Source organism: Sinocyclocheilus grahami, unplaced genomic scaffold, assembly GCF_001515645.1.
Source record: "Sinocyclocheilus grahami isolate Dianchi unplaced genomic scaffold, SAMN03320097.WGS_v1.1 scaffold632.1, whole genome shotgun sequence".
In the NCBI taxonomy this organism is placed as follows: domain Eukaryota; kingdom Metazoa; phylum Chordata; class Actinopteri; order Cypriniformes; family Cyprinidae; genus Sinocyclocheilus; species Sinocyclocheilus grahami.
Genome location: NW_015505811.1, coordinates 396,400 through 415,620, shown reverse-complemented (window position 1 = coordinate 415,620; position 19,221 = coordinate 396,400). Strand labels below are relative to the sequence as shown.

General features: G+C 37.9%; 2 protein-coding genes across 4 annotated transcripts in view; both read right to left on the bottom strand.

Moving 5' to 3' along the window:
• Positions 1 to 477: 477 nt before the first annotated feature.
• On the bottom strand, positions 478 to 3,295 carry LOC107558130 (transcription factor IIIB 50 kDa subunit-like). 3 transcript variants are annotated; one of them, XM_016241750.1, is made up of 6 exons: positions 3,210 to 3,295; positions 2,827 to 2,998; positions 2,544 to 2,693; positions 2,390 to 2,449; positions 862 to 1,183; positions 478 to 781 (listed from the first exon to the last, which is right to left on the bottom strand). In XM_016241750.1, exons 3-6 carry the CDS (start codon positions 2,689 to 2,691, stop codon positions 586 to 588), a joined length of 726 nt encoding a protein of 241 aa, XP_016097236.1. In that variant the 5' UTR covers positions 2,692 to 2,693; positions 2,827 to 2,998; positions 3,210 to 3,295; the 3' UTR covers positions 478 to 585. The 3 variants fall into 3 exon arrangements, with proteins under 3 accessions (XP_016097236.1, XP_016097235.1, XP_016097234.1); XM_016241749.1 differs by having other exon boundaries at positions 2,827 to 3,029; positions 3,210 to 3,261; XM_016241748.1 differs by having other exon boundaries at positions 2,827 to 3,285.
• Positions 3,296 to 4,499: 1,204 nt separating this feature from the next.
• LOC107558125 (rab11 family-interacting protein 1-like) overlaps positions 4,500 to 19,221 on the bottom strand; it is a 19,322-nt gene continuing 4,600 nt past the window's right edge. The window contains exons 2-6 of the mRNA XM_016241742.1: positions 12,918 to 13,336; positions 10,085 to 11,360; positions 7,135 to 8,427; positions 5,522 to 5,633; positions 4,500 to 5,389 (exon numbers count right to left, since the gene is read on the bottom strand). Of these exons, the coding sequence (XP_016097228.1) occupies positions 5,183 to 5,389; positions 5,522 to 5,633; positions 7,135 to 8,427; positions 10,085 to 11,360; positions 12,918 to 13,336 (3,307 nt within the window). The 3' untranslated portion in view covers positions 4,500 to 5,182. The remainder of the gene's footprint in view (positions 5,390 to 5,521; positions 5,634 to 7,134; positions 8,428 to 10,084; positions 11,361 to 12,917; positions 13,337 to 19,221) is intronic.

The window sequence follows — 19,221 nt, the reverse complement described above, 5'->3', positions numbered from 1 at the left end:
GAATGTATACACCAAAACAATTTATGCAAGGAAGAATTTATGCATCGTTTTCAGTTATGCTGTTTTTGACGGAATTATTGTAAATATGATAGAACAACTCAACACTTGTTCGATACTTTCAACATCTGACAATTATCGTTCAAAGTTTGGTGTCAGTAAGATATTTTAATGCTTTTGAAAGAAGTCTCTTCTGCTCACCAAAGGCTCTATTTATTTGATCAAAAATACAGCAAACAGTAATTTTGTGAAATATTACAACAATTCAAAATAACTTTTCTATTTGAAAATATAATTGATTCCTGTGATGCAAAGCTGAATTTTCAGCATCATTACTCCAGTCTTCAGTGTCACATGATCCTTCAGAAATCATTCTAATGATTATTGGCCGCTCAAGAAACATTTATTACTATTATCAATGTTGAAAGCAGTTGTGCGGTCTATTCCTTGATTAGAAAGCTCAAAAGAACAGGATTTATTCAACTTTTGTGTGTAACTTTTGCAAACTGCAAAATTGCAGATTTCATCTTTGATCAGAAGTGTCTCACTTTCAGTGTTAATCACTGACGTGACACATTTATTAGAATATTAGGCTACGTCACTCACCGTAGGATTTAGCGACTGCCAGGCCAAATACACTGCTGCAAAGAGGAGGGGCAAAGGCTGGCGGCCTGTCACTATCCAGGCATCAGCGGCTAGTTCAATCAAAGCAGACGTCCGGTCCACCAGCCGTTGGGCGGGTTCAGCAAACACCTCTTCCACCTGTTGAGGACCCAGCTTGAAACTACAAAAACACCGCAAGTGAACAATCTGATTTTTACATCAACTAAAATATTGTGCAAGTCATAAAAGCGTTAGACATACTCATAGCAGAAGCTTTCCAGCATGTCCATGATGCCGATAGTGCTGATCTCAATGTTCAGAGCCTTTGTAAACTCCCGATAAACAGTGCCCAGTGCTGCATTGTCCACCCCCAACAGGTAACCAATGGTTCCCATGGCAACAGGCCAGTTGCATTGGCGACAGACGGAGAGTACACAACAGCCTCCCAAGATCTCTTTCTTGGTTAAGGTCACAAAGATGAAGTTCGGGTGGTTGTACGCACGCTCAAAGAGACTCACTACTGCCGACTCCATATCGCTGGATAACCGGAGGATACGGCATAGCGCACGGACCCGAGAAAAGCCTGGAAAGAGAGGAACATTTTAAACTGACAAATACACTGTCATTTTCATAATTGAAATAAAATATTAAATGAATAAAATTTTTATTTCTGAAACTTTTCTAATTTTATTTATTGTGTGTGTTTAAAGGAATAGTTAACCCAAAAAATAAAATTAGCTTAAAATGTATTCAACCTCAGGCCATCCAAGATTTAGATAAGTTTGAGAAATGTAGCATTCCATCACTTCTTCACCAATGGATCCACTGCAGTGAATGGGTGCCGTCAGAATGAAAGTATAAGTCAGAATTCATCATTAACATGTTTTTAACTTCAAACTGTTTCTTCAGACTAAAATACAGTCCTCAATCTACAATATTGCTTTCTCTATTGAAAAAGTTATAGCAGCTGAATTAGGAGAGAAATATGCACAGACCAAACACCGTTTGCAAGTGAAAAACTGTTCAAAACATGTCTAAACAAATATGTTGCAGTGGATATGATGCGAGAGGACAACAGAAGATGGACTTTTTCACTGGAGGAAGCATGATTATGGATTATGAACTCATATTTTGACCAGAAGTGATGATGGTTTAAAATTAAAACACATTAATATCAGTTTGTTTCTTAAAAAAAAAAAAAGTTTTTCCATTTCACAAGACATAAATTGATGGACTGGAGTCATGTGGATCATGGTGATGTTTTTATCAGCTGTTTGGACTCTTTAGATTCTGACGGCACCCATTCACCGCAGAGGATCCATTGATGAGCAAGTGATGTAATGCTACATTTCTCCAAATCTGTTCAGATGAAGAAACAAATTCATCTGCATCTTGGATGACCCGAGGGTGGACGCATTTACAGCAAATCTTAATTTTTGGGTGAATATTCCATTAACCATAAATAGAACTAACATTATTTCAGCTAACCAATAATAGGCAGCTAAATTGTAATAAAATTTCCACCATAATTTGCAAATAAATTCTTAAAAAATCCTACAATGTGATTTTCTGGATTTTTTTTCTCATTTTGTCAATAAAAACAAAGGCTGATTCAAAATATTAATAAATACTGTAATAGTACATAAATAACACAGTGACATACATGTACACTAGGATACCAGAAAGAGACGTTTTCATAACAAAAATCCACTCGCTGGACCTGACAGCAAGCGCCAAACATTTTAATAACTTAACTAGTTTGTCAAATATTATGAGCTGTTGATCTTACCAGCAATTAGATTTCTACACGGTTTCTTTAACACCTCTGTGGAAGCATGATAGGGCACAGCTGGACAAAACAAAAGAAGTGGATGTCAAACCAGCAGTTTTCAAGCAGACTGAACTAAGATCAGATGAAAGCGAAGTGTCCCGTGCTTGGTTACCTCTGCCCTGGGTCTCATCGCTCACTGTGGTGGTCAGATGTCCCTCAGAGACCACTGATCCACAGTCCACACACACCCACTGCCTCTGAGAGTACAGATCATCCTCCACCACATTAGATGAGCCACACTCGGGACAGCTGCTCGGCATACCTGCATGAGAAATACATCAACTATAGGCCACCATCAGACTCTCAATATGGAATTAATGAAAGAGGATCACACTGTTCAGCAAGTGTCAACACAATTAGGCAATGTATAGTATTAAAATATTTGGGGATCTTACTGGTGGCAGTTGCTCCTCAAATGGTCGGTGGAATATTACTATGATAGACAATCAAAACGCGTTGTTTCTGTTCTGAAGGCGGCTGAAATCTCTTCTTGCGACATGTGTACGTTTGTTTTTAACACCGCCCGCCGCGCTTCCTGATGACGTTTTGGTCCGGGCGGAAACGTGACTGTTAGTAAAAGTTCCATAATAATAAGTTCCTACGGGGAAATAAAATAGAAATAATAATAACAGAAATGTCAAATATGTATCGTCATTAATTATTAATTGTCAAATCAAGTTACTACAACAAAATTAATGATGCAAACGTATTCAAATATGAGACACATTCCAATTTTGTTGTTATAAATCAAGTTCAATTCAACTGTAAATAGCTCTACAGAAGCCAGCCTTGTCGTTATTCAGCACGAGTCTGTTCAATGTTGATTCAAATTCAGTTCGATGTTGCAAAATTCGTCAATTATGAACGAATTGGATTCAGCTGTAAGCTCTCGAAGGCGGCAGATAGCGTAATACAGGTGTCTTGTATCAGTGGTTCCCAACCCTGGTCCTGGAGGCACCCCAACACTGCATGTTTTACATGTCTCCTTAATCAAACACACCTGATTCAGATCATCAGCTCATTAGTAGAGACTCCAAGACCTGAAATTGGTGTGTCAGAGAAGGGAGACATGCAAAATGTGCAGTGTTGGGGTGCCTCAAGGACCAGGGTTGGGAACCACTGTCTTATATGGCAAAAGCTGTAGCGAATGACAATATTCTTTTCTAGAAACTTCTGACTTAATGTTTATAAATATCTAAATATTTTTGTAGTTGGAAATATTTTATTGTTAAAGACAAGTCTGCAAAAAATGAGTTTAATAAAATAACTGAGATAACCAACACAATAAAACTGTATAGATTAGTGGAAACTAGTTACCATGGTATTTTCCACCCAAAAAATATCATAAGACTAGCTAGTTATTGTGTAAAACCAAAAACAATTCATATGGGGTCTCCTTCAAACCGTGAAGCTTCCACACACGTTACCCTTTCATTATGTCGGCCTTCAATACCATCATGCCTGACCTTCTCTCAGACAAACTCACCCAGCTCTCCGTGCCCACCTCCATCTGTCAGTGGATCACCAGCTTCCTGACAGACAGGCAGCAGCTAGTGAGGCTGGGCAAACTCACATCCAGGACCATCACTATCAGCACTGGCGCCCCCCAGGGGTGTGTTCTCTAATTTTTTCCTATACTTCTATTTCTGTATATAGTACATTATTCAATGTTTCTTTTTTTCATTATATTAGTGTTATATTACATCCCTACTGTGTTATTCCTATGTATGTCTGCACTACGTTTGTACTTCTACACTGGAAGCTCCTGTCGTCAAGTCAAATTCCTTGTGTGTGTGTAAACATACTTGGTAATAAAGCTCTTCTGATTCTGATCTGATGTATAACAGTGGAGGCTATAACCACCAAGTTATAAGAAATGATTGACACCATGGTCAATTTCAATGTGTTAATTTTTTTTTTCAAGCCTTCCTCAATCCCACAGGGACAGCAGCATGTAAACAGGAGTGCGGTGAAGACAGCCTGCATATACAGCATCTAACATTCCCTCAATGCTTTTTAAAATAATCATTAAAAGCTTGTATTCTTAAAAATGCACACAGACACAATGTCGTGACGTTGCCCTTTGCAGAGCCATGCCTGTGACTTTATTTCAAAAGCAGAGAATAATAAAGCTTTCAGCTTACATGACAAAAGGCATAACATACAGATTATCACATATCCATTATATATAGATGAACTGATTCTTTTAAAGTGCTCCATTGAAAAGAAAATTGATGTATCAATACAGGGATCTGTCTACAAAATATCATACAGCTTTGTAATTTATATAAAAGATTTTTCAAGAATATATGTAGTGTTATTTTGTTTACTTAACACATGGGTTGCATCCATCAAACGCTTTGACCAAAATATTGAATAGATGATATTGAATAGATTATATCTGATATATATTATATAACACTAATCAAAGAATATTAGCAATTCAAATGGAAAAAAACGGATAGTAAAAAACCTTTGGAGAAAATACTTAACATATGATTTATTTCAACATGTACAAGAATGCATCAGTCACAAACTGAAGTAAGCCAAATAACAAAAATTCATGTCGTCACCATTTAGTGCGAGACATCAGGTATACACCCTTATCTTCAGCGCACTAGTGTGTGTGCAGTTATAGCTACTGGCTTTAGTGAAAGCCTCTGTGATTTACCCACAACCTTGTACTGTTGTTCACCCCATATTTGTGATTGCAGTGCACATTAAATACAAAACTGTCTGCTACAAAAGTACTCAAACTGACTTCTTCATCGAGCTCAAGGACATTAAAATGTTGGGGCTGTCCTCCATGACACGAACCAGAAGATCATCTATATACAGCTCCAGTTCCCCAATCTTAGCGTCCTTCTGAGAAAGCTGCTGCTTTTGCTTTTCCAACAAGTTAATGAGTTCTTCATGGGTTAGCTGGGAGTACGGCCCCGTCCCTTTAGCCTCTGGGGCCTGAAAGATACAGTTGAACACAAATAGCTTGCTTAAAGTCAGCTGAGAGGAGCAACATCTTAAAGAGCCATATTTTGCTTCAAAGCATGGCTACACAATGGTAGAAGAGAAGAAAAAAAAAGCTCACGCTACCTTCATCTTGACTTGCATGTCATCTGTAATTTTAGCAGATCTGGAACAGTCTTGGGTCTCTCTGAGGTCTGGTTGCTTGTCAGTGGTGCTCAGGGGTTTCACTGCATGGGGCCTGAAAAGAGAAAGAGAGCTGTAAGTCTTACAGGCAGATCCGAGATTGCAGGGGTGGAATACAAAGCAATCAATCGCAGAACTCTGCCAGAAGACATCATTTTGATATAATCGTTTGTAAAAAAAAAAAGGGTGACGAATACATTCTGCCCTGATTTTTTGGACTTCAAAGAGCATTGGAGGGAATTGTTAAATGTGAAAATTGATGCCTTTATTTTCAAAGATGAAAGTGTTCATATCTGTGGTTTTCAATTATCCGAGAACCATTTTAGAATTAATGCAAAAATATAAAGTTCACACTGGGAAATTAAACACCCCATCCATATGATCAGAAACTCTGAAAAGACAAAGTTTAAACCATTGCAAACCATGTTTTTCAGAAAGACCAGTTATGCGGAATGTCACATGAAAGTCCCAATAATGAGTAATCTAGGGTCCAGAGTGTAATACAACATAAACAGATATGCACGACACGTCTTGCAGTCAAGCAATAAGTTACATGTACTGGTGGTTACAAGTTGTGTCATAACAACCACTGTAACTTATACATCCCTACCTTTTGGGAAATAATCATTGTATTTGGCCAAAACAAATGACAATTTTAAAACCAAGCAAAATGTTCTGTGGATAATCAATCATATAAGCAGTAAGTAACAATTAAGGCAGGACAGTGGTGTCCAATCCTTTCTGCAGAGTTTACCTCCAACCCCAATTAAAACACCCAACCAGATAATTAAGGTGTCCAATATTGATAGAAACTTCCAGACCTGTGGTTCCCAAAAGCAAATAGATTACACTGACCATTGGTGCCAGTGGTTTCAACAATTTACTTTATCCTACAATGCTTTTGAGAAACGGTGTGTAGGGGCAAGTTGAAGCCAAATTCTGCAGGACAGTGGCCCTCCAGGAGCAGGATTGAACACCACTGAGGTTGTAGAACTAGATGGACATCATGTCATGTAATTAATATTCATGAGCAAAGTTGGTGAGTTTAATCAAGTTTTCCGATCATTTTTACACCACTGTTCACTGAAAATGAGTGATTGAAATCAACTACTAGTAGCTGACAAAATCAACTACTCTGGAACACTTCAGAGTTTTTCTAACAGGAATCTACAGGCAACATGCTACTTCACTACTGCTACTAAGTGTGCTCAACCGCGGATGAACGAGTTTGACATTTGCACAGTACTACATAGTGGACTCTTCGGTCTCAAGATTTCACCTTCCGTGTCCGTAGCATACTTTGGGCTTCAGCATACTACAGAAACACTGAGACACATTTCCATGCCTTTATTATATAAGCTGTGAACATGGATTTGCCTTTCGGCAGAATTGGTAAATAGGGAGACATTTGGACAATGGATTCTACAACGAAGACTGCTTAAAACTTTACAACTTTTAGAAATTTTAAGAACTACCACAGGATGGCTAACTGGAACCTACCAACAACTTCTGCTACTAGTTTTAAGGGTCTCTAGAAGTTCTATGCATGGCCTCACCTGCAGGGTTTGAAGGCAGGATCACCTGTTCTCTCATTTTCACTCCCATTTTTCTGCCCAGCGACGGGCTGAACATCAATAGGTGACACTCTGACAGGCGGGAGAGACCGGTGCCCTGACCCATGACCTGCTTCCATTCTCAGAGGAGTGAGAACTTGACTGGAGGTTGACGATGAGTTCACCAGGGATTCGGTAAAACAAGAAGTTGACTTGCTACTATTAATAGTTAATGACTTGTCTTGATCTTGTATGGTGGGTTGATTAGTTGAGTTCAGTGCAGCTTCTGGTTGCTGGCCGGATGCTGATTTGGCAGAAGGCAATGGGGCCCGACTCTTCTTTTTGAAAACACCACTCTCAAGCAAGACATTTTCAGTATTCTTGGGATCCTTCACAGTGCAGAGAACCTTTCCAAGGACTGGATCAGAACTTGAAGGTACGTCTTCTCCAAGAGAGTCTAGTTTAGAATTTGCTGGTAATTCTCTTGAGGAAAGGTCATCAGAGTGCAAAGGCTCGGGTTTGGTAGAAGGCTCATCAGATGCAAGATCATCATCAAGCTTGTCAGTCGACTCATCTAGTTGACCAATGCAAGAGTTTGAGGCAGCACTGGTTTCATGTTCAGTCAAATGGACATTACTAATTGCTAGGTTGTTGGGTTCAGTTTCAGATGCAGATGTCTTGCAACATTTTGACTGTAATAAAGGCTTTGGAGCGGGACCCTTGCTGTGTTTAGTTGTTTTGACCTCGATAGATATAAAAGGGTTGGTTTCTTGTCTGTTACTGGGATGACCCTGGCTAAGATTTGATAAACTGGTGTTCCCAAAATTGACTGCATCAGAGGTCCTTGACTCATCTTGCAAAACTGGCCACACTTTATTAGTCTGGTCTTTTTCCTGTAATCTAGTAGTTCTCCATTCTCCGGTATGAAGAGGTGTGGTAGATTGGTCTGCATGTTCGTTTTGCACTTCTTGCTTGTTCTTTGGTGGTAAAGGTGCGGAACGTTTGTCCCATCGTAAACTGCAGGAATCAGTGTCTCCATCGTCCTCAGATGCTCTAGATGGAAAAGCTTGTGTGCCTTCAGGAATTGCTGGTGCTCTTGGAGGGATGTCTGTTTTTCCCATCTGCATCTTGTTCTGGGTAGGCATTGGTGCATGTCGTTTCTTATCTGACCTTTCTGCGGTGTCTCCGAGATGGACAACTTTCTCAGTGTTTCCACTATCAACATCAGAGTCATCTAAGAACGGATTGGTGTTTGGCATAGATGCTTGCGAAAAGAAGATTCCAGAAACAGAAGAACTGAAGAAGCAGGATAATGAAAGGGAACATTAAACTCAATCAAACACATCTGCTAAATATTGAAATACAGTGGCAAGCAAGTTAAAGCCACTTTGCTTTGGTCAACAACCATGAAAACCACTGAAAGTCATTAAAACGGACCCGGTTTACTTTAATAAAACATGCTCCTGTGTTATTGAGCAAATGTTAGCAATATCCATAAACTTTTTAAAGGGATAGTTAACATTAAAATTTCAATTATGTCATCATTTTCTCATCCTCATGTCATTCCAACCTGTCTGGAATAAGTTGATGGACATTTACTACATTTTAGCAATAAAGATTTCTGAGAGAAACTTGCAAAAAACTTTAACTGTTGCCTTAAAGAGATAACTGGTTTAGATTTAAAGAGCCACCCACAAATCATGCTATTTGCTCTCCAGTCTCCTACACATTCCAGAACTGTTTCATGAAGCCCTCAAGTGCATGAGTCAGAGAAAAGGAACTGCCTGATCAGCTGTATTCCAGGGAAACAGATTTCTCCAGTTTCCCCTGGGTTAGAGCTCAATCAAGTACCACAACAAGCGCACACAATGAGGGTTATAGACCTTATAAATAACTGTCAGCATTAATGTATCTCAGCAGAAATAAACAGATAAGACCATGGTAAGAAAGACTCTTTATTCATATTTGGGTATTTCATTTGGTTAAGAGTTACTCAGTTTAGTTGGTATGATGATCATCTTCAGAAAATTTGATGAGAAAAACAAAAAGTTAATGGGAATTATCCTTACTTCGAGTCCTTGAAAGTTTCAAAAGAACTGCGTTTCATGCCAGATGTTTTTTTGGACTTGTACAGACACGTACTCATACCAACACATGCACAGACTACTGCATATTTCATTATAGTGCCAAATGCACTTACATGATGGCGGTAATCATGACAGCATGGTGTTATGAGCGCTACAACACTGAAATTGAGTTAGTCTAAGCATACTACAGAAACACTGAGAGACATTTCCATGCCTTTAGTATTCAAGCTGTGATCATGGATTTGCCTTCCAGCAGAACTGGTAAAAAAAAAAAGCAGACGTTTGGAGAATGATTTGAAACAGCTCTGAGAAATGATGAAAGTATGGGTTATGAAGAACGTTGAGAGTTCTTAGAGTTGCAAAGAGTTTTAGAGTCAGCCAAATGTCTGCCAAGCCACAAACTTCGTGAAAAAGGTTTTGGTTCTGATTGGTACATTGAAGCTAAATGCATTCAACTGACTAGTCAAGGTTGCTTGTTTATATATATATATATATAAACAAGCAACCTTGACCAGTCAGTTGAATGCATCAAGCTTCAACATATATATAACTTTTTATGAAAAGTGGCCCCACCCACAGTGACATCCCAATGGTCCAAAATCCACGTAGCTGTATATTAAATATCAAAGATGTTCCGAGTGGCTGATTTTAACACCTAACACAGCATTTTGCTTTCATTGAGAACAGATAAATTATTAAGTTGCCATGTTGTGTTTTTGGGCCTAATTCATGTAATACACGCAGATTGGTTTCATGGTTTCACTAACAATTTACGTTAAAAAAATTGTTTATGCTTCATGAATAAGGCCAACTAGATGTAATTTAAAAACACAAACTTCTGAGCTTTCAGGTAAGAAGACACTGACCTTGGCTTGACTGCAGAGACTTTGGTGGACCGACTGAGGGCTTCAGGTTGAGAAACGGTGGGATTGGTGGAGCTCTCATCGAATGAGAGAAGGTCTTCAAAGGGACTGGCAGATGGGATGTAGTCCGAGTTAATCTCGTCAGGTCCTTTTTTACTCGTATTCAGTCGAGCACTCCTGGGTTTCACCTCAGGCCGCTGTTCTTCCTCTTTCTTCTGTCTCTCCATTTCTACTTTCTCTTGCCTGATTCTCTCCTGGTCTGCTTTCTCTTTCAGCTTCCTCTTCTCCTCTTCCTCAGCCTTTTCTCGCACCTGCTCCTCTCTCATCCTTTCTTCCATTTTCTTGTTCTCAAGCCCCATCGTCTCTTTTTCCAAACGTAACCTTTCTTGCCCTTTTCTCTCTTTCTGCTCAGACAGTCTTCTCTCTTCTTCCTCTATCCTTTTCCTCTTTTCCTCTGCTTCTACCTTTTCTTTTTCCTTTTGTAGTCTTTCCTCTTCTTCAGCACGTCTTCTTTCCATTTTTGTCTCTTCTTCTCTCCGCAACATTTCATTCTCAAGTCTCGTTCTCTCCTCTTCCTCCATTCTCCTCCATTTATTTTCTTCCTTCCTAGCCTTTTCCTCTTCCTCCATTCTCTTCCTTTTCTCCTCCTCAGCTTTCCTTCTTTCCTGTTCCTTCTTTAATCTGATCATTTCCTCCTGCTCAATCCTTTTTCTTTCTCTCTTCTCTACCTCAATTCTTCTCCTTTCCTCTTCCTGTTTCTCTAGCTTCCTCTTCTCTTCTTCTCTCTCCATCTGCTTCCTCTCCTCTTCCCTTTCTTCCTCTCTCTCAATCCTTTTCCTCTCCTCTTCCTCTCTTTCCAACCATTTCCTCTCCTCTTCCTTCCTCTCTTCCTCTTCAGCCCGTTTCCGTTCCTCCTCTAGTCTTTTCCTGACTTCCTCTTCCCGTTTCCTCTGTTCCTCTTGTCTTCTGCGCATCTCTTCCACTGCATTCTCTTGAGTTTGTAGGTCAGAGGTTTTAAGAGAGTCCATTGAGGTGCTGGAAGTTTTCCTGTCATGACCTCTGCGCAGGTCCTCCATGGATCCGTGGCCTGAGCTGTTCAGGCTGAAGGTGGAACCAGCCCTGGATCCTCTACTCTCTGGTTCTTCTGTGTAGACGTGACTGCCGTTGACGCACACGTTGCTCTGCACCATGCCCAGTCCAAGAGAGCCGGTGCCCTGGGAAACCTTATTGTCAGAGCTTTCAGTCCGCTTGTGCTTCAGAAATTTAAATTTCTTTTTGCCTTTGAAGATAAAAAAAGAGAGGAAATTACAATAATACTACACTAATATTTTGCACCAATTTATCAGTTTGGTGGTTTTAAGAGAGTCCATTGAGGTGCTGGAAGTTTTCCTGTCATGACCTCTGCGCAGGTCCTCCATGGATCCGTGGCCTGAGCTGTTCAGGCTGAAGGTGGAACCAGCCCTGGATCCTCTACTCTCTGGTTCTTCTGTGTAGACGTGACTGCCGTTGACGCACACGTTGCTCTGCACCATGCCCAGTCCAAGAGAGCCGGTGCCCTGGGAAACCTTATTGTCAGAGCTTTCAGTCCGCTTGTGCTTCAGAAATTTAAATTTCTTTTTGCCTTTGAAGATAAAAAAAAGAGAGGAAATTACAATAATACTACACTAATATTTTGCACCAATTTATCAGTTTGGGCAGACCCCACCTTCTGCTAATTATGTTTTCAATTATGTAGGGATGCACAACATATCGGTACTATAGTGATTATCTGTATACATTATACTGGAGATTTGTGTCGTTTATTAGCAATTTATTAGTCAGTATGGGATATTTAATTGTGCATGTTCATTTTCCATATTTTTACATATAGACTACCTTCATCATCATCTAATGCTAACTTATAATCAGTGTTATTTTAGTATCATTGAGAGTTTTGAATTCGTTTTTATTTTATTTTAAAGTTTTAGTAATTTTGTAATTGTGTTTTGGTAAAAATCTGTTTGAGTTTTTGTCACTAGTTTTTTTCTTTTTAAATATGTCTTCATAGTTTTATTTTTATTTCAGATCAGTTATTTCAGCCATCAAGTTAAACTATCCAAAAATGAGAAATATTGCCTTGGCAACTGGCCTTTTATATTTTCATTATATAAAAATAATTTATATTTTATTTTATTTCAGATAAAGTTTGTTAAAAAGTTTTTTTTTAAGTGGTTTAAGTATACTATAATTACCCTGTTTAAAATGAATCTTTGAAAACACAAATAATTTACTAACACTGTTATATATAATATTAAAATTAAACTTAAAATATATATCAATTTCTCATACTATACTTTAATGTTGTGATGATAAAATTCACTTGTAGCATTTAAATATTAATTTGAAGTATTAGGGTTTTATTTTTAGTTTATATATATACAAAACAGTAAAAAAAAATTCAATACCGGCCATTTATCAGTTATCAGCCATAACATGAAAATTCTCAGCTTATTGGGATCGGCCAGAATTTTAATACTGGTGCATCTCAAATGTCATGGGCAAAATGTTAAGTGTTTTAATTTTTAAATAAATAAATATGATTCAAACTTCAGCCAAATCAAGACTAAACCAGTATAATTAATATCAGATGATTTCAATATTTACATTGCATTTAGAAGATGCAAGGGATTTGCATATATTTATTAGTTCATGATTTCTCTGGTGATCAAACCCAGGACTTTGGCGTCGCTGGCACCATAGTGTATTGACTGATCTACTAGAACAATAAATATGGTAGCCGACATATCATCCATCCCTAATACTGAAAATATTACAGCAATAAATAATGTTGCGATACCTTCAGGAGACTCTACATTTAGGCCAGACGATCTGCTCAGACTGATGGCCGAGTCTTTTTCAGGCAGGGTGGTGAGCGTGGACATGGACTGGGAAATGTTACGGTGCAAACCCGGCTTGGGTTTGAAAAGGGATTTGAGTTTATTCTTCTTTTTGGCTCCAGGTGTAGAGTCAGGTTCTTCTTCACCCTCGCTGTCAGTCAGTACTGAAGGCACAATGGCGGAAGCAGAATCTGACATCCCATCTTTCTTTTTCCCTTTCAGCTTATCTTTAAGCTTCCCGAGCCGTGAGCGTGACTTGTCCTGCCCGGAGAGGTCGTACATGCTGGCCGTCATGTTGTTCTTCATAAACTGAATGTCTATGAGCACCTCACCCCTGTCTTTGTCAGCCTTTCCCGTCTTGCCCATCAATTTAAACCATCTGTATGAAAACAAATAGCACAGGATGTTTAGTTTCAAGCATTTAGCAATTCCCAAAGTACCTCCCTCATCAAAGAAAAGAAAGCTAATGGCAAAACCGAGATAAAAGATATGAGATTATGTTGCGTCATGTAGTTAAACTTTGCAAAATTGGTCAGAACTGCAAAAATGACAAGGTTGTTGTGCGCTCAAAGCTATGGGATCCCAAAGTCCAAGTAAATAGTTTCACGGGACTGTTGACATTCCTCAATGGCTATAAACCAGAACAGCACATTATGGTTCAATGACCGAGACGAGTCTTGTCATAACTCAGGGACACTAGTGGAGAACAACGACTTCATGTTCTAAAACAAACATCTACTGTGTGGTACAAAAGTTTTGAATTAGTGTTTTTTAATTTTTTTTTTATTAAAAACCCACATTTTCCCTTTAGACATCAATAAAATAGGTCTATCAATCTAAAAAGGCCAAAATACAACTTGCAGCCTTCAGCAAGCTGTTTCTTAGCAACAGAGAGAGATGTATCATGTTGTTTTCCAGCTAAATGTTGTAGGAAATGAATGTCTGAGCTGGCGGGCTAACATGCCTGTAAGGAACAACAAACTTAGAGCCATGAAAAATGGAAGAGGAATAAGAGGATGACACAAGGGTGTGTTAACTGCATGCAGGGCTCATTTCATGGAAACCTATGTTTGCATTAGTGTTTGGCTGTGAGAATGGAGTGGGTGGCTTAGAAAGGCAATTTTGAGAATGCCACAATACTGACACTTGGGGCAGAAAACACACATTGGCAGATTAGGGTCAGGTTTGAGAGGAAAAATGGAAATTCACTAAAACCTTATAAAAGCCAAATTTGTTTCAAACTTAACTTTAAGAATTGCAGAAAAAACGAATAAAATATGACAGTGCCTGACATAATGGTTTGGAGATTAAATTAAATTAAAACGAAATCCTAAATCTGTGTAAACAGTTTCATGTGATGTGTATAATGTATAAACCAGAACACTGCGCGCTTCAGTGACCAAGAGAGTCTCGTCTCAAGGACACTAGAGAAGAACAACGACTTCAGGGTCTAAAACAAACATCGGTGTAGAAGGACAAAAGTCTTGAACGAGTGCTAGTAGAAATTAAAATCCTGAAACTCAAAAAACAGGAAAAAAGCCATATAAAATATGACATAGCAAAGCAAAACAAAAATATTAGAGTATCGTAAAAGGCTGGGATATAATTGTCGTTTTCTTCTGAAGCTTGACATCTCAGAACCTATAAAATCTCAATACAGTAACTATTAACCGTCTTGTTTTTCAACCAGCCTCTTCAACAGCAGCTGCTACTTTAGTGTTTATGCAGACAGAAAGAGCACTGGACACAGTGAGTAATGCAATGCTAATGCTACAGAAAAAATAACATGTTGGGCGTGTGTTTAAATGACTTTGTGGCTATCTGCTAAATAATACGCCAATGAGCTAAATATAGCAACGCACCCTGGGACAATTCGCGAACGATTCCTGCCGTCTGCCTACGCCTCTATAACATTTAGCACCATTACAAAGCACATATTTACGTCAGAGAATAAACTCAATTTTGTCTGTAATATTTATTTTCTCTGAAATGGCTTAAAAAGCTTCTTTTTTTTCAGAGAGAGATCATAATATAGACTGTTAATGTTGCTTAGCAGAAGTGAAACAAGAAGCAAAAAAAGACCTACAGTACATCAACGAAGTCTTGTTTTGCACTAAATGAACACAAAGAACCTAATGGTTTTTATGCACCAACATAAAATATATAAACAGCCATATTTACCTACAGTTGTGGTCAACATTTTACATACACTTTGCAGTATCTGCAAAATGTTAATTATTTTACCTAAATAAGAGGGATTATACAAAATGCATGTTATTTTTTATTTAGTACTGAGCTGAATAAGATATTTCACATAAAAGACGTTTACATAGAGTCCACTATTGAAAAGCATAGCAGCAGGCAGTTTAACTGTTCAGGACAAACAAGGGACTCATGAACAACTATCACAAAACAAAAAACAGCTGTGGATCATCAAGGTAACAACACAGTGTTAAGAATCAAGCGTATGTAAACTTTTCAACGAGGTCATTTTTATACATTCAACTACGATTTTCTCTTGTAGACTATATGTAAACGTCTTATTCAGGTCAGTACTAAATAAAAAATAACATGCATTTTGCATGATCCCGTATTATTTTGGTAAAACAATTAACGTTTTGCAGATACTGCAAAGTGTATGTAAAATATTGACCACAACTATATAGCCAAAAGAATAATTATTATTGAATATTCTGTACATATTTTACCACCAGGCTTTCAATACGTTGCTTGAGCACATTTTAACAATTACATGCATGAGTTTTTAGACTTTACTAACCATTAAACCGAGTCTGAATAACTGCAATCAGGGTTGTAAAACAGGAATTTCAGAGTGTAAAATAGAAGTGGTTAAAGGGCTGGTAACCAGAAAGTTGCTGAATCAAATCCTGGAAGGAGTGAACCATAAGCGATCACAATTATGCCCTTAAACAATAAAAGCTGTTAAACCACTTTTTTTTTTATGCTAATTACACAATGACAAGAGAAACGGCTCTGCACATACGGGAGGTGCTCATTTGACATGACATGTTCGGACGACACCTCAAACCCATAGAAACGCACTGATGCAAACAAGCAGCTTCTGCTGTGATGTCACTCAGATGACTGTGAACTGCACAGAAGTTGCATTATGATTACAGTTCTGGTCACAGGAGGGAAGTTGCAAAAGGGTGTTGCCTGGTTTAAGATGAGTTTTAGACCATTTTAGCTTGATAAGCTATTATATACAAAATATTACCCTAACATGAAAATCAGCTATTTTGTTTTATTAAAAGTCTGCTTAAATGCCTATATTTATTGACCATTCATTGAAAGAGGGGGAAAAAAATGACTTTCAGGCCATATTTTGTACCCTAGAGTCGGGTAAGATAAAAACATTTTTAAAAAAGACTTTAAAGTGTTAGTTCACCCAAAAATTAAAAGTAGCTTGTGTTTTACTTACACTCGAATCATCCTAGGTGTATATGACTTTCTTCTTTCAGACGAATCCAGTCGGAGTTATATTAAAAATTGTCCTGGCTATTCCAAGCTCTATCATTGCAGTCAGCGGGTGTTGCAGTTGAACAGTCCACAAGTCGTCAAATAAAGCGTGCGCATCCATAATAAAACATGCCTCACACGGCTCCAAGGGATGAATAAAGGCCTCCTGTAGCGAATCCACGAGTTTTTGTAAGAAAAATATCCATATTTCAAACGTAATAAACACTTTTCTCTCACTTTGCAGGCAGTTTAACTGTTCAGGACAAACAAGGGACTCATGAACAACTATCACAAAACAAAAAACAGCTGTGGATCATCAAGGTAACAACACAGTGTTAAGAATCAAGCGTATGTAAACTTTTCAACGAGGTCATTTTTATACATTCAACTACGATTTTCTCTTGTAGACTATATGTAAACGTCTTATTCAGGTCAGTACTAAATAAAAAATAACATGCATTTTGCATGATCCCGTATTATTTTGGTAAAACAATTAACGTTTTGCAGATACTGCAAAGTGTATGTAAAATATTGACCACAACTATATAGCCAAAAGAATAATTATTATTGAATATTCTGTACATATTTTACCACCAGGCTTTCAATACGTTGCTTGAGCACATTTTAACAATTACATGCATGAGTTTTTAGACTTTACTAACCATTAAACCGAGTCTGAATAACTGCAACCAGGGTTGTAAAACAGGAATTTCAGAGTGTAAAATAGAAGTGGTTAAAGGGCTGGTAACCAGAAAGTTGCTGAATCAAATCCTGGAAGGAGTGAACCATAAGCGATCACAATTATGCCCTTAAACAATAAAAGCTGTTAAACCACTTTTTTTTTTATGCTAATTACACAATGACAAGAGAAACGGCTCTGCACATACGGGAGGTGCTCATTTGACATGACATGTTCGGACGACACCTCAAACCCATAGAAACGCACTGATGCAAACAAGCAGCTTCTGCTGTGATGTCACTCAGATGACTGTGAACTGCACAGAAGTTGCATTATGATTACAGTTCTGGTCACAGGAGGGAAGTTGCAAAAGGGTGTTGCCTGGTTTAAGATGAGTTTTAGACCATTTTAGCTTGATAAGCTATTATATACAAAATATTACCCTAACATGAAAATCAGCTATTTTGTTTTATTAAAAGTCTGCTTAAATGCCTATATTTATTGACCATTCATTGAAAGAGGGGGAAAAAAAATGACTTTCAGGCCATATTTTGTACCCTAGAGTCGGGTAAGATAATAACATTTTTAAAAAAGACTTTAAAGTGTTAGTTCACCCAAAAATTAAAATTAGCTTGTGTTTTACTTACAGCTTCGAGGGTGAGTAAAACACAGTCTAATTTTCATTTTTGGGTGAACTAACCCTTTAATAAGCAAAGTTCTTGACAAACTCATCTGTTTCGCCTTGAAAGATCCTCAACAACAGCTGTGCCCTGACAGGAAGTGAAGGCAGCATCAGATGAATCAGCACTGGATGTTTAATTGTTCCAGTGTGTCTCTCAGCAGCATGACTTCCTGCATGTGCCAGTACACTGATAAGTGCGTTATGTGACAGGACTGTTTTATCACATGCAGCAGTGCAGGAACCTTGCCTAAGCTCAACAATATAGAGTTTCAATTCACTTGCTGTAAGATATTCAACAAAATATGTATGAAGCTTAGATAATTGGACACAGTTCTATCATGTGACATACAACATGGAATTGTGTTAATACTTCCAACTGGCAAAACATTACTTTTGATAACATGAAGGATTCAATATCCAAGTTCACATAATATTGAATTATTTCTGTTGATATAAAAGACGTTGAATTTAACACTATGCAAACAATGTCAACTTTGTTAGGTGACGGTCGGAGCAGACAGGTGACGTGCTCCCATTATGCCTCGAATCAGGAAAGAGCTCCTGTGTGCTGATAACGTGTCAGCATGAGGTCACGCAGAATCAAACGGCTGATGCCTTCTGTATTAGCATGAGGCGTTTAACATATTTAAGGCACATCCTCTGAAGCATCCTCTATATGTGTGAATGAGAGTGAGAAAGTGTTTTCTCGACTTTGAAGTCTGAAGCAGTTGACAAGCCTTAACTTTATGCCATGCTAAGAGAAACTGAGCTTTCAGGCAACGCATGTCACGTACGTCAAAGCCTGAGAGAGAACTGGGGCACAAACAGAGCAATCAGACGCCAGAAAAGGGACGTTAGATATTTAACCTTCTCCAAAATACTGTTTTGTTTAAATGACTGCACAATATAACAGGGGAAACTTGAGTGTAAGAAAAAATGTGCACAAAGGGGTGCGAGTTACATGCCAAAACCTAATATTAGAGTTCTGAGGGTTGTTAAAATGCATACACTACACTATACTGTTCAAAAGTTTGGGATCTGTCTTTGAAAGGAGTCTCTTTTGTTCAACAAGGCTGCATTTATTTGATCAAAAATATAGTAAAAAGCAATATTTATATATTATTTTATACATTACAATTTAAAATAACTGTTATTTGATCAAAAATATAGTAAAAACAGCAATATTTTTTATATATTATTTTATAAATATATATAATATATTTTAAAATGTAATTTATTCCTGTGATGGCAAAGCTGAATTTTCAGCATCATTACTCCAGTCTTCAGTGTCACATGATCCTTCAGAAATCATAATAATATGCTGATTTACTGCTCAAGAAACATTTATTACTATCACAGTTGAAAACTGTTGTGCTGAATAGAGAAAGAACAGCATTTATTTGTAATAGATTTTTTTTATAAT